This window comes from Branchiostoma floridae, chromosome 11 (assembly GCF_000003815.2).
Source record: "Branchiostoma floridae strain S238N-H82 chromosome 11, Bfl_VNyyK, whole genome shotgun sequence".
NCBI lineage: Eukaryota > Metazoa > Chordata > Leptocardii > Amphioxiformes > Branchiostomatidae > Branchiostoma > Branchiostoma floridae.
The window spans coordinates 1516098-1530950 of NC_049989.1; the positions used below are offsets into that span (position 1 = coordinate 1516098).

Here is a 14853-nt window from a genome sequence, read left to right on the forward strand (position 1 = left end):
CAAAAGAGTACGCATAACATATAGACGTCAAGTTTAAAAAAAATAATGATCCCATAGCCCCGCCCACCTCCGTCCCTGTCGTCAAAACGTAGAAAAGCTAAACAATGCAGACAAACTTAATCCCATGATTAAAGTATTTTAGACGTAAATGTTTACTTTCCAAAAAGACAATCAAAACGTTTTGTATAATACATTAAGTAAAATAACGTCTGACTTGACAAGTTGAAAAACATTCATTAAAAAAAATGCTTTGGAATATTGGGCAACTTTGGAACCAGTATTGCTTTGACTCAGCCTACCTCCTCGTGAAAAGGAGCGCCATCTTCCATCGCCAGAGGAGACCGCCTGTGGGACTCGTGCGGGTCGGAGCTGTGCCGGCTTCTTGTGATCATTCTCCCCTCGAAAGACGCGCAGGACTCCGCCTGGATCAGCTCCAGCTGCCGGTGGGACCTGGAGGCTGTCACCGGCTTCGGGCTGCCACGTTCTGAACTGTCGCTTCCTATCTCTTCCTCGTCCAACTGATACAAAAATCAGCGATGCAATTGTGATTTATCGCTTTGAACGTCCTTTTTATTTATCTTTACATTATATTTTCTTTCGTAAAGTATTAAAAACAATTATAGAAAAGCTTTTTGTTATACAAATGTTTGTCTACAAATAAAATTGAAGTACACACTAACCTTTTCTTGAGTGTCGGGGACAATGTCGTCTGTTGACCTGTGCTGAAGTTTTGGTGACTGGGGAGCACTATCCGGCATCTTTGTTTGAAGACGACTCCGATGAGACCCTTGATCAGTTTCTACTGGTACAGCGATGTTTCCACCTTCCATGTCTGTAGTCTCATTGGACTCTTGGCCAGGTTTTACAGGTACGGTGTTGTTTCCATCCCCCATGTCTGCAGTATGGTGAGACCCGTGATCAGTTTCCACTGGTACAGCGTTGATTCCGTCCCCCATGTCTGCAGTATGGTGAGACACTTGATCAGTTTCCACTGGTACAGCGTTGATTCCGTCCCCCATGTCTGCAGTATGGTTAGACACTTGATCAGTTTCCACTGGTACAGCGTTGATTCCGTCCCCCATGTCTGCAGTATGGTGAGACCCGTGATCAGTTTCCACTGGTACAGCGTTGATTCCGTCCCCCATGTCTGCAGTATGGTGAGACACTTGATCAGTTTCCACTGGTACAGCGTTGATTCCGTCCCCCATGTCTGCAGTATGGTTAGACACTTGATCAGTTTCCACTGGTACAGCGTTGATTCCGTCCCCCATGTCTGCAGTATGGTGAGACACTTGATCAGTTTCCACTGGTACAGCGTTGATTCCGTCCCCCATGTCTGCAGTATGGTGAGACACTTGATCAGTTTCCACTGGTACAGCGTTGATTCCGTCCCCCATGTCTGCAGTGTGGTTAGACACTTGATCAGTTTCCAATGGCACAGCGTTGTTTCCGTCCCCCATGTCTGCAGTCTGGTGAGACACTTGATCAGTTTCTACAGATACAGAGTTGAATCCGTTCCCTTTGTCTGCAGTCTGGTGAGAGTCTTGATCAGTTTCCACTGGTACAGCGTTGATTCCGTCCCCCATGTCTGCAGTGTGGTTAGACACTTGATCAGTTTCCAATGGCACAGCGTTGTTTCCGTCCCCCATGTCTGCAGTCTGGTGAGACACTTGATCAGTTTCTACAGATACAGAGTTGAATCCGTTCCCTTTGTCTGCAGTCTGGTGAGAGTCTTGATCAGTTTCCACTGGTACAGTGTTGATTCCGTCCCCCATGTCTACAGTGTGGTGAGACTCTTGATCAGTTTCCACTTGTACAGCGTCAATTCCGTCCCCCATGATTCCGTCTCCCATGTCTGAAGTCTGGTAAGACTCTTGATCAGTTTCTACAGATACAGAGTTGATTCCGTCTCCAATATCTGCAGTCTGGTGAGACACTTGATCAGTTTTCACTGGTACATCGTTGTTTTCGTCCCCCATGTTTGCAATATGGTGAGACTCGTGATCAGTTTCTACCTCTACAGCGTTGATTCTGTTCCCCATTTTTGCAGTCCGATCGTCCACTGGTATTACGTTTAATTGTTCTTTCAGACGACTTTCATGAGAATGGTTTCCTGTAATTTTACCGGACACATGCAATGGTACTGCATATATCGTATCGTCAAAGTCCTCTTTTGAACAAGCGTCGCTCTGCGAGAGCTGGGGCGTCATGTCTATATTGTTACCTTCCATGGATTGGGACTCACAGACTTTACTCTGAGAAGGAAAGGCATCTGTGTCTACATTTTGTATGTACATGCTACTAGAGCTGTACTTTACCTCTTTTACATCTTTGAACTCATCCTCATCACCTTTATCAAAGTCCGCCCCGAATCCTACATTGGCTTCTTCCCTAGACGTGTTTTCCCTGACACATTTGCTGTTGTGGTCATCTGTCTTTACAGCTTGGCCGGTCTTACCGGTGGTCACTACAACATCGTCGTCCTGAGAGTCGTCGTCTTCTGTGATCAATGGTATCGTCTCCATGAAAGCATCATAACGTACAGCAACCGGTGGGTAGACAAGCGAGTCTGACAAGTCTTCATCTTTCAAATTTTGCTCTTCCAAGGCTCTTGGTATCAGAGAAGACTTGGCATTATCGTTAACATTTTCGTCAAGCATGGTGCTGTCTTTGACAATTTTGGATAAGAGGGTCAGTGTCCCGGACGCCTTAGATCTTTCGGTCTCGCCACTGTCTTCTCCTCCGCCTGCATGCACGAGGCTACCAAGTCGCTTTTTCTTCACAGAAGCAAGGATGGAGCTAACCTCCTCGTAGAAGGCCTGGGACTCTTCTGCACCCGCTGGTAACATCTCTTTCCAGTCCGACTGAACATCTTGGATCATCTCGATACCATCCTCATCTGGTGAGCCCCCGGACTGGTTACCCTCCAGAAGCGCCTCCAGCTCTTGTTCTAATTTGAACTCATCTACCAACGTCTCCACGGCCAGACGAAGTCTTTTGATACGATCTTCTTCATTGTTAGCTGAAATAGTTTCAACGTCTTTGGTTCCATTGGCTTTGGTATCGTTTTCAACGGGCGTTCCTAATTGGAAAAAGGAAACATCCTCTTTGTTATCCTCATCATCGCAGCTTTTCTGATTTCTTTTCTCTGATGAGTCGATCTTTCCATCCTCTAGCACACGTGGATGAAGTGAGAGAGTGGGGTAACGCTCTCGACTCGTGGAGGACGATTTACGAACTGTACTGGTGCAGGCTGAGACATCAGGTCGGGGCGAAAGGGGAGCATGGTGGGAAGATCTAGATGTTGTCATTTTTGCTGAAGGAGAGGAGACGTTATCCTCGGTAACAGCGAGTTCAACGGATGGAGTCACGGAAAGCCGGACCTGACCGGGAGAGATCCTGCCCCTGCTGGTAGGGGCTGGTGGGCGGCGTTGAATGGGCGATAACAAGGCATCTGCTGAAACCCCACTCGGTAGAAGATGACTTTCTGAAACATCACTGTGGGAGATCTCACACTCTGATGGTTCAGTATACATGGTTGCATCGTGGTCACTTTTATTTTGATAAGTAACATTGACAAAAGTGGACTTATCACAAAAGTTTTCATCGATCGTCTTCTTTACCTCTTGGTTTGTATGAAGCTCCTGGTCTCCGGACTCCTCGATCTCCGATACTTCGCCATCGTCGCCCAGGTTTCTGGCATTCAGTGGTTTACTTTTTCTGAGCTGGTTTGCTGCAGAAGACATAGCTTCCTGCACAATAGACAAGGCGAAGGCTTCTAGTGATGTGCAGGTGTGTGTTGCCTTCTCTATCCCACCCACAGACTCATAGACGGTTGTACTGATTCGTTCATCATCTGTAGCTATTGCAACTGTTTTCTCTTGCGTGTAATTTACAAGAGAAATTGTACCTGAGTCCACCTGAACATATTTGTTAGGATGATGCACCGCGTCCTTTTCCACCTTGCCTACGTCTACTGTTTCTTCAAGAGATATATGTGGCTCTATTTGCAGTTGTGTGTTGTGTTCACCCTCGTAAGTTGCCTTTGATGAACACTTTAGATGTTTATAGTTGACAGGTGACTTCTCGTGTTTGTTGGCTCCTAGCGTGTCATGTGTAACATTCCCAAAGTGTCCCGGAGAAGCCTTGTTAAAGTTACTGTCACCAGACTCGGACGAAGGTATACTTGTAGATCCGATGGATTCCAATTGACCTACACATGGTAACTCCGAAACATGGGCGGAGACTGATCGGATGGGACCTTCGTGGCTGCCCGATGCGGCACCGCTACACCGCGGGAAGTCATGGTCTACACGCGATGCAGACGCGCTATCTGCACTCTTCCGCTTACTGTCTGACTCTGTGTCCATTCCTATGGTTGTTATTGCCTACGGTTAAATAGACACAAATTGTCATTTCACATCTGTAATTTGATGGAGCAAAATAAATGATTATCGAAATTGACCTTACTTTTCCAAACCTCCACATGTCTGCCAAATATCGTGTAAAACTATCAGCAACGTCTGGAGTTATGCGTTCCGCAAACACACTCGCCCCGCTGCAGTACCGACGGAAAATTCCAGGTCAAACATTTTCAAACTGGACGCTCCTTTTAGCAACTGCTACTCAAATATAATGAAAATCCATTCAAAGCCTCTCAAAGTACTACGATTGACCTACATTTACACCAAGACAACAGCTGATCAACCGAAAACATACCCTTCGTTTTTTTCTCTTCAGGCTACCAACTTCAATTTGCTGAAGACTTTTGTAGCCTATATAGGCAAGTCGTGTAAAGTGCCTTTCCCAAGGGCACAAGATCGGTGACACGGCGGGGTTCGAACGTGCTGCTGATTGCGCCACGCGGTCCCACTAAGATTTGACGTCATAACAGTTTCAATCTAACCTCTGAGTGACGAAAATAAACAAAAACAGAATCCAAGTAGTGATGCAAACTTTCTTGCAGACCTCCTGTATTTCACATTCCACATGCAGGCAAACATACCTATCCCTGGTGCTAAAAACCATCCACACACAGGTAAATACAGCTGTCTCTGGTGCTGAACACGATCCACACTGGTAAACACACCAATCCCGTGAGCTGAACACCATCCACACACAGGCAAACACACCTGTCCCTGGTGTTGAACACCATCCACACACAAGCAAACATACCTGTCCCTGGTGCTGAACACCATCCACACACAGGCAAACACACCTGTCCCTTGGTGCTGAACACCATCCACACACAGGTAAACACACCAATCCCTTGAGCTGAACACCATCCACACACAGGCAAACACACCTGTCCCTTGGTTCTGAACACCATCCACACACAGGCAAACATACCTGTCCCTTGTGCTGAACACCATCCACACACAGGCAAACACATCTGTACCTTGGTGCTGAACACCATCCACACACAGGCAAACATACCCGTCCCTTGTGCTGAACACCATCCACACACAGGCAAACACGCCTGTCCCTTGGTGCTGAACACCATCCACACACAGGCAAACACACCTGTCCATTGGTGCTGAACACTATCCACACACAGGAAAACACATCTGTCCCTTGGTGCTGAACACCATCCACACACAGGCAAACATACCCGTACCTTGTGCTGAACACCATCCACCCACAGGCAAACACACCTGTCCATTGGTGCTGAACACCATCCACACACAGGCAAACACACCTGTCCATTGGTGCTGAACACCATCCACACACAGGCAAACATACCTGCCCTTGGTGCTGAACACCATCCACACACAGGAAAACACACCTGTCCCTTGGTGCTGAACACCATCCATTAACGAGCAACCTCAACTCTCCATGAAACCTGAACACAATCCACATATGCAGGTAAACACATCTGTCCTGGGGCAGAACATCATATACACACAAGTAAACATCTCTATACTGAACAACAACAAGTGTGTACACCGTAAGTGCGTTTGTGTGTTATTACTTGTGTTTGTGTATGTATGTATGTAATGTGCGTTTGCTCGCGTGTAATTTCAGAAGTGTACATGTGCGTGACACAGTGCGTCAGTCCATCACGCTATATAACGTTATATGTGTACAAATGTAACGTATGTGGGAGGTTGAGATTGTATTTATGTTGTTGTTGTTGTTGTTTATGTCAGGAAGGTTGTTCCGTAGACCGCCTTCATCACCCCACCCATTCACGTCTTAATATAATAATGCCTCTTCGGAAGATTATCTACTTTAATAAGAAAATTCAAATTCAGCACTCAGATATTTAGGTCATAAAGACGAAACTTGTTCATATCTAAGGTCCTTACCTTTCAGATTTGTTGTTGTTGTTGTCGTTGATGTCCTTGTTTAACGTCTAATATTTCGCTAGACGTGAACTCTTGGTGCTGAGTGTCTCAGATTTCCAATGGACTGGAGTCTTTTCAACTCTTTCCGTCATAACAAGACAAACGTTACAAATCCGATCCATACGGAACATTCGAACGCATTGTCGAACGTCAGAAACCGTTACCACGAAGATCACGGGAACGGCATGCTTATGACGTCATGTTTGTTTACCTTTGATGCGTTCTATGTGTAGCCTGGGTACAATCCGGATAGTAGTTCGCTCCTATGTTCGCTTCGGCTTTCTTTTGGAAACACAGAGAAGCGACTGTATAATGACAATGACAATGAACGCCAGAGCGAACTTCTTTCCGGATGGTACCCAGGCTATTCTATGTAGGTGTAGGCGTGTTGCAAGCTATGTGTGACGTTATGTTGGCGTGTTGCTATGCTTCGCCTGCAATGCCAGTGTTGGGATTTTCTTAGTAAGTAGCTTGATGTTTTCAATTCAGTTATATCTTTTCCGACATTATCAATCCTTTTGTGTGCAAACTATAGGTGCTGAGTAAAATTTCAACGAGAAATATTGGCCGATTTATGGCATCAATTTTTGGCTGGAAAGTTTATTTCCTTGTTATAGCCAAATGTATAAACTGCTATGGGTTATCCTTATTGTTCTCTGGTTTTATTCATTGTGTTCCACATGTCCTTTCAGTATTATTGTTCTATATGTGTACCTTGCGCTTGGAAAATCAATAAAAAGAATCTAAAAACTACACTCATGGTTTCCATATTGGTGCCGCTTTTACAACAAATATCATTCAAGAAGTTTCATAACTTCTACAACTACATTCATGGCTACCTTACTAGTGTCACTTCTACAAGTACAATTATGAAGCTACAACACAACCTTTTCCCTATCTTGGTACTTTGTCGCCATGTTGACAATCGCTGCGGAATATATTTTTGCTGCGGGATCAGGCGAAAATCAAAAAGCACTGTAATGTCACCCATAACATTGACTTGCTGTGACATGAACTGACTGACTGAACATTGACTTGCTGTGGCATCAGCAATTATAGCACGCTCCATCACTTTAGTGCATTTTTAGTACATTGTGCACTTGGCGTAGTTGCTTAGAGACTAGGGGTCTATGCTTTTCAAATGAAATTTGTCATCTAGTCGACGAGGTGGTCACATTCTTTTTTTTGGATAATTTTTTCTACCATTTATCCCTTTACAATTGTACATTTTGTAATCAAATTGTTGCTTAATTACAATGTATTTTCACATATTCGTATCAGCCATCAAAAACTGATATGGCACGCTCGATCAGACATGGTGTCGAGCGGATAGTGATATGGCCAAAACTGTTCGAAAATGTTCCGAGAGTTAATGTGGTATCTCGCTGCACTTGGGGTACCGGTGCGGCACTGCGGGGTTCGTTCACTGAGGCACTGTTGCGTTATCTTTACCGACATTTCATCATTTAGACATTGAGTAATACGTAAAAGTATGACTTAGAAAACAACAAAATACACAAAACGTAAGAAAATCTTTATCTCTAAAATTCGTTGAGTAAGCTTCGAACCCCGCAGTGCCGCACCGGTGCCCCAAATGCAGTGAGATACTACCGTCAGAGAGACGGAAAATTTCAGCGTGGCAAGACAAAACTAAAACCCTCTCGCTCGTTGAGTAGGCCGAACTATCTCCTGTGTTTTCTGTCGAGGGCGAGTAAAATGTGGCGGATAAAATGCAGGCCAAGTCGGATTGTCCTTCTCTGTCGGTACTTTAACCTTTTCAATTTTCTTACAGCTGAACCAATCGTCGTGCTCCGTGCAGATCTCTTTCCGACGCCGTTCGAAGCAGGTCGGGTTGAAGTCGTGGAAGTACGTGAAGGCGACTGCATACGACACGGACGTGTTGACGGCGGCAAGACAGTCGTACAACTGCCGGTCACAGTCGCAGTGAGAGATGCGCCAAGGTCGCATGTTCTGGTAGTAGTCTGTTCTCTGGTAACCTGACAAACAAGGGAAAAAAATTACAGATACATCGGTATGTGGAAAATATGTTGATACATACAGATTACAAGTCGGTGTATTCCATAGCACCTTCCGTACCAGCACGCAGGCGATCCCACTGGCGGGAGTGTGTTTAGTATTTTTTTTAATTATATCATAGCTATAGCCGGGCCGTATTTATATGTTCAATATTGGTGTCCATAGTTCGTTTCGAACGATTCGAACTTTGCCGGGTTACTTTGTTCGAATTGACGAATAAAGGTGTTGACGCAATTTGCATTAATGTCATGTAATTTTTTTTTGCGATAAACTTGAGTTTCCTCGGGTTGACATGCTATGACTAACACGGTGTATTCCGTATCGCCCTCGGTCCCGGCCCTCGGCCTCCCGCAGGCCGGGTTACCCTCTTGCCGGGCGATCCTATCCGTGGACGAGCAATACTTCGGACGATACGGAATGCCCCGTGCTGTATTCTATATCTATCCCAGCATGTTTTAATTGCCTTGTAATTATAAGTATCTTAATTTCATTGCTGTGCAAGTGGCGGCGAGAATATAAATGTAGAGTACTTGCGTCCGCTGCTTCCTTGCTAATAAAGAAAACAAAATTGACGTTACCTTCCACAACATCGTCGCACTGCTTGTGCTGTTGACAACAACTGTCCGTCCCGTTGTTCTTCCCCAATGTAGAGTTTGGTGGTGCCGGGCCTGTTCCGCACCAGTTCGTGCCTGAAAACAAGCTCAAGATGCATCCTGTATCCTACACCTCATATGCATCTCAATATAGCGTTGTGTTTTAAGTCGGGTTCACACGTGCGTATACATTCAAGTCCGTATAGGGTCCGTATGGCATTATTAGCCCCCACAGATCGTTGAAAAATAGTAGAATTTGGGGGAATATAATATGCGAGAGGAGTTAGCTGTCCGACGAGTATAATTTGTGACAAGCTAACTTCTCTGACATGTTATCTGGCTGTATTTGTCCAATTTGTATTATTTTTCTAGCGACCTGTGGAGCCTGGTAGAGACTAATACTTCCATGCGGACCTCAAACGGACTTGAATATATACGAGCGTGTGAACCCACCTTTAGGTGCGCCTACTGGACCACACTTTGCGTACCTGTGTACCTAAAACTGACACAAAAAATTGAGTTGCGTATGATTTGCGTATGAAAAATGTCAATACGGACCCCATACGGATTTACAATATATACGGTCGTGTGACTTGTTAGGTTAGATGAACAGTAGTCCTACCAGGCCACGTGGATCGGAACCTTTCCCGTCTCATCCTCTCATGGTACAGCGGGGCGGTCGTCTCGTACTTGATCCTTTTCTGTGATGAACGACAAAATCGCCATTTGCTTTCCTGCGCACTGATTGGCTCATTCATAATGAGATTAAATAACCACCATATAAGGCGGTCAGCCGACTTACAGACCAGCGCAGTCAACGGAATCATCCGTGTAGCCTGGACTTGGCCATCCACAGAAAGGATGTTTGTGGTTGAATTGGGAAGGAATTAAATTAGTTTAACCCTATTCAGACCGGGCTTTTTTGGTCATCCCTGGACCGGGGGGGGCTTTTGAGGCCCTCCACTTCTAAGTCCTATAACTCTAAAACGACGTGCCGTAGGGCCACCAAATTTTTAGGACATAATTTTGACATAATATCTGACAAGTATGTGACGTTTGACGTTACGTTGACGTAAGATGACGTAATTATGACGTCATCAATTTGATTACATTGGCCAAACCCATGAAAAATGGGTATTCTCAGAAAACTTCAAGTTATGCTACAAAAATGTAACAACAAGTGCAGATAACAGAATAATAATGTTTATTACGACTTGCGTTGCCAATAGCAACATCAATGACGTCAAAATGACGTCATAAAATGACGTCATGCAGATCTAAGATACGAGTTGGGCTCCGCCATATTATATCCACCACCTTGAATTTTGAAAAATACTTTTTTTGCATCAAATAATCACAAAGGGCAATGGAAATAGACTAAATTCATTTATTTAGATGGTTTTTGATGAAAAAATACCAGGTAGTTACAAATTTTAAGGGATAATTAGCTTGTTATTATTGATCTGGCCATTCGGTCCGCCATCTTGGATTTTGGGCTGATGACGTCATCAAATTAGCATAATTTATGCATATATAATTATGAAAGATATGCTGAATAATATAAGATTTTATTTATGTAACAAAATCGCAGTAATATAGAAAATAAATGTGAAAAATACATAGTTAGAACCAAAAAAAGTGATTTTTGGCAAAACTGCCTGTCAACAAACGGTTGCCATGGCAACAAGAAAAAATGGAAAATTTGTCAAACTTCGTAAAATTGTTGCCAACAATATTTTAGGAAAACTCACCAAATTTGGTGGCTCTAGCGTAAGCCGTTCTGGCGTTATAGGACATCGAAGTTAGCGCGGGCCTCAAAAGCCCCCCCCCCGGTCTGAATAGGGTTAATAGTTTCAATAGATAATGAAAACTTCGGGTATGAAATGAAAACTTATGACATATAAAGACCGTCGCGCCTAGTGCCTTCACTAGTTTCTATATGGACACCCTGACCTCAGCATTGCATATCTCACCGGGATTCGACTAGATATAGGAGTTGAATCTATGGATTTACACACAAGAAAACGCGACTTAAGTTTACTCTTCGCAAGTCGACTTGAGTTCTTGATTACCTTTAATTTCTATTTTCACAGACTCCACCGAGTCAGACAGAGTGTACACCAAGTCGACTCAAAAACTCGTGCAATTCAGGACATTTTCTCAACGACGGCATAGTTGAAAAGGAACACACGTCATAAAACAAGTTGATGAGAGGTACGGGTCGCGTGGTGTAATTTCTGTTCGAATTGTTTTAGCCAGAACATACAGGTCCTTGGTTTGAATCTTGTCATACTATCGATATTGTGCCCTGACTTTCGTCACTCCACCCTGGTGCAGAGGGGGGATAATTGCATTGCATTGTGGGATACACCTTATCCCTCCTCTGACCCTGGTGTAATAAATGCGTACGTGACTTCGGTCGGGGAGGTAAAAGGCGGTAAAAAGTTGAGGGTTGGACTTTGTCTTCCCAAACTGTGCCCTAGCCTGGACACTGCTGATAGCAACCGCCCCAAAAGTCTGAGACTGCCCTTACCTTCTGCTAAGATCAGTTATCATCATGAGTGCAGTGTTACAGTATTTGTCTTGAAGGTTAAACAAATAAAAAGCAGGTTTTGAAGTAGGAGTAATCATGACTTAACTTACAGAGTCTCTTAAGAACTTTGCGCATTTGCGTTTGTAGCGGTCGTGGTCGGTGTCGTCCATGTGCTGGTCTATGATAGCGCCGGAGTAGGACTGTACTGCCTGTGGGGAGAGTGAAAGGAGAAGAAAGTGATCTCGACCAGTTTAGCCTAGTTCCAGTTGACAGAGAAGACATGTATAGTATTACCAGGGCTACATTTCCCTACAGGTTTCCGGGCGGGCTGTTTACGGAAACGAAATATGTGTATATCAATATATTTGCAAAGATTATACTATTAGATACTTTTGGTACATTTTTTGTTGTCTTTTATACCATACTTTTCGTTCCTTTAAACTGCCCAGCCGGGGCCTGGATTTCGGAAATGTGACTCTATGAAATATGTTCAGTCTTTACAGGTTCATTGTATGGGGAAGTTCTTCTGCTACCTCGACTCATTTCGACAAGAACCTAGATCAGTCCTTATACCCCCCTCACATTAGGCGAAAATCATTCGGACGACGAGTCTTCGTGCTCTAAATTACAAGGAGACATGACCCTGACGGGAAGGGGGGAACTCTGCCATTTCTTCGTCGGCAGCAGGGTCATGCCTCCCTGTAATTTAGAGCTCGCAGACTCGTCGTCCGATCGATTTTCGTCTAATGTGAGGGGGGTATTGGAATTGTAGCCGTTTCGAGCAGTGTGCATGTCGGGTGAGCGAGACAACCGGGATTCGAACCCACAACTTGTTGATCCAGAGGCATACGCGCATGCTGCTTCCAGCGGGGAAAGTACAGGAGAATCGTAGTCGGACGTATATATGTCTGGCACTGGAGTCGCTTAACATGAGTTTTTTTTTTAAAACTACAGTACTATGCCTTCAGACACGGGACTTCGGATAGAGTTTGAATCTTATTTACACGCTCGTCTGCAAGTGTTTAAAGCTAAAAAAATGTGTTTTGGGGGGCCCAAATGCACTATGCAATGCAATCATATGGGGAAACTTATTATGGATGGTTCTTTTTTTTTAATTTAAGGGGCGTTGACACCTGTGAGTATCATCACGGTCAAGTTGGTTGAATGTTGTTTTTTGACAAATGCAGGAAAAATAAATGTTTCTTACCTCCCGGAACAAATCCCGCACAGCTGTTTTAGCCGGAGCACCTAGGGTAACATTACAGTCCACGATGTCGTAGTTCTTGTCTAATAACAACTGAAAAAAATAGAGAAAGAAACTTGAGGTTATGAACATTTCTCTGTTAAAGATGGTCGTCATCATAATATTGTGTTTGGTTTGCTAATAGTGTTATACATGAACAGTGAGTTTGACTACTAGTATTCCGGTAGCCAAACACGCTCCTAGGCTGGCTTCACTCTTCTGGCAGCTTTTGTTACTATCTTAGGCTACCGTAGGATCTGCTTGGAGATTATGCGTCACCAAAAGTTAACCTCACAGCATGTCCGGTACAACGTCTGCTGCAGTACCATGGTCGTCAACCAGGTGGCACCAGGTCGTATATGGGACCGTCATCAGGTCAACAACACCGTACCAAATATCATCACATGTACAATGCATCCAAAATGTTCTTAAGATGGACACGCACACGCGTAAACACGCAAGATCAAGTTAAAACCATACACGTCCCTCTTTTTCCATGGAGGTTATAACAATGTCCCATCACGTTAACGGCTGTCAACTTTTTACGTTTATTAGCATATAAAGCACGCCCCAACACTTTCAGTGTATTCTCTGTCTACACCATGATGTTTCGAGACGATTAATTAGCGATTAGGAATTGGGATTTTGACACTGATTCGAAAACGTTGTGGTCACTTTTGTCCGATTTTTTTTTTTCATTATTCATCAAGACACAGTCGTACATTTTTTTTGATTTTTTTTAAATACGTCTTTGCCTCTTGGTAGCTCAAATTAAGTTAGGAAACGTTCGTATATGGTATTGACTAGGTTTTTTTTCTTGTATGGTCAGTCCAGATAAACATGACCTAAAAAAATCAGTAGGCCGGATGTTGGACTGATTCAGAAATGAACAGATAATATCGGCTAACGTTTGTAAACGTGTTTTGGAGCTTACAGGACCAAGAAAAGAACAATAGTGAAGAATAGAAGAGTTTATAGTCTTTCCCCCCAAGCTTCTGTGATCAAACTTGGTCTAAAACAGAGGCCTCTAGTATTGTTTACACGAAGACAGTATTTTAAAACGCCAATGGAGGTCGTATTCTCCTCCAAACAGAATCCATTTCTTTCAGGCGAAATTGACCATTGTTTTGAGTGTCGACCGTTCATACGTTTTTACATAAAGTCCAGGTCGGACCGTACCTGTACCTGAATTTTCTGTACCGGTACATACCCCTAGTATTGCCCATTCCGCGACATGGTGACAACCGTTTTAGAAAGGCGACGTCCGTTTACGAGACAGACACTCGCTTCTGCGCCGCTGAAAAAGAGTACTCACCTGCGTGACTCCCTGTCCATCTGTGACCAGTCTCCACGTGTACCCCTCCTGTGGAGCCTTTGTTATAAAGTGCAAGTTTTCATCTAATTTCGCCAAACAACAAGTAAACATCAGCATCAAAATCAGCCATTTAACTCTCTCAGACATGATGTGCTCAAATGTATAAGAGATCTTGTAGAAACGCTGTTAAATAATAGAAAATATGCTGAGAGAAAAATTGTTTTGCCGCCAGGGACTGCCTTAGTGAGAGTACTGAAATCAGCAAGACGGTAGCAGGTGTAGTGTGGTCCTCTTCCATTGGCTGACTTGAATTTGCGGTTAGCCAATGGGGTGCGTCCGTTGACGCCAGGCAGGAGGCCGTGCCTTGAACAAACATGATGGTTGGATAGCCTCTTTCGCAGACTTCTGGAAAGGTCGAATTCATCTTTTTGGGGGGAGCGCTGATTCGCGATTTTTTTTATGAAGGACTAAGTTTCCGTATGCTGCGAAATATGCTCCAAAACTACCCTTTCCGGCATAGAGAACTTTAGCCTTTGTTCAAAATCGCGAATCAGCCCCCCAAATTTTACATCCCCACTTCAAAAGACTGCGAAAGAGGCTATAGGCTAGAGCACAACAGCTGTTCCTGTCACATAGGCTACACGGGAGCATTAAAATAGCAACGGTTACCCATATCAACCATACATTCTTTAATAATTAACACAGTTACTGATAGACGTGTACTTTAAAGAATCAATTGACTTGCTCTCCTTTTATACAAATTTACATATACAACATAAATATCT

The 14853-nt window shown here is 44.0% G+C and overlaps 3 protein-coding genes across 3 annotated transcripts in view; all 3 read right to left on the reverse strand.

Moving 5' to 3' along the window:
• The window catches only part of LOC118426247, a 3152-nt gene extending 2759 nt beyond the window's left edge, over positions 1–393 (reverse strand). Inside the window, exon 1 of the mRNA XM_035835518.1 lies at positions 300–393. Coding sequence (XP_035691411.1) covers positions 300–392 — 93 coding nt within the window. The 5' untranslated portion in view covers position 393. The remainder of the gene's footprint in view (positions 1–299) is intronic.
• Positions 394–620: 227 nt separating this feature from the next.
• Positions 621–6408, reverse strand: LOC118426706. Its single transcript, XM_035836238.1, has 2 exons — positions 6309–6408; positions 621–4388 (listed from the first exon to the last, which is right to left on the reverse strand). Exon 2 carries the CDS (start codon positions 4368–4370, stop codon positions 636–638), a length of 3735 nt encoding a protein of 1244 aa, XP_035692131.1. The 5' UTR covers positions 4371–4388; positions 6309–6408; the 3' UTR covers positions 621–635.
• A 1531-nt stretch (positions 6409–7939) lies between these two features.
• Positions 7940–14514, reverse strand: LOC118426731 (group 3 secretory phospholipase A2-like). The gene is made up of 6 exons (XM_035836283.1): positions 14069–14514; positions 12718–12807; positions 11621–11719; positions 9600–9678; positions 8963–9073; positions 7940–8344 (listed from the first exon to the last, which is right to left on the reverse strand). Exons 1-6 carry the CDS (start codon positions 14213–14215, stop codon positions 7998–8000), a joined length of 873 nt encoding a protein of 290 aa, XP_035692176.1. The 5' UTR covers positions 14216–14514; the 3' UTR covers positions 7940–7997.
• Positions 14515–14853: the final 339 nt, after the last annotated feature.

What these genes read in the sequence shown, in the direction of transcription:
- LOC118426731 (XM_035836283.1), bottom strand. Translation starts at nt 14,215, where the DNA reads ATGTCTGAGAGAGTTAAATGGCTGATTTTGATGCTGATGTTTACTTGT. An exon ending in GTTCCGATCCACGTGGCCTG is followed by an intron (nt 9,074 to 9,599) that starts GTAGGACTACTG and finishes GCTTGTTTTCAG; the next exon opens with GCACGAACTGGTGCGGAACA. An exon ending in GTGCGACGATGTTGTGGAAG is followed by an intron (nt 8,345 to 8,962) that starts GTAACGTCAATT and finishes CTTGTTTGTCAG; the next exon opens with GTTACCAGAGAACAGACTAC.
- LOC118426706 (XM_035836238.1), bottom strand. Translation starts at nt 4,370, where the DNA reads ATGGACACAGAGTCAGACAGTAAGCGGAAGAGTGCAGATAGCGCGTCT.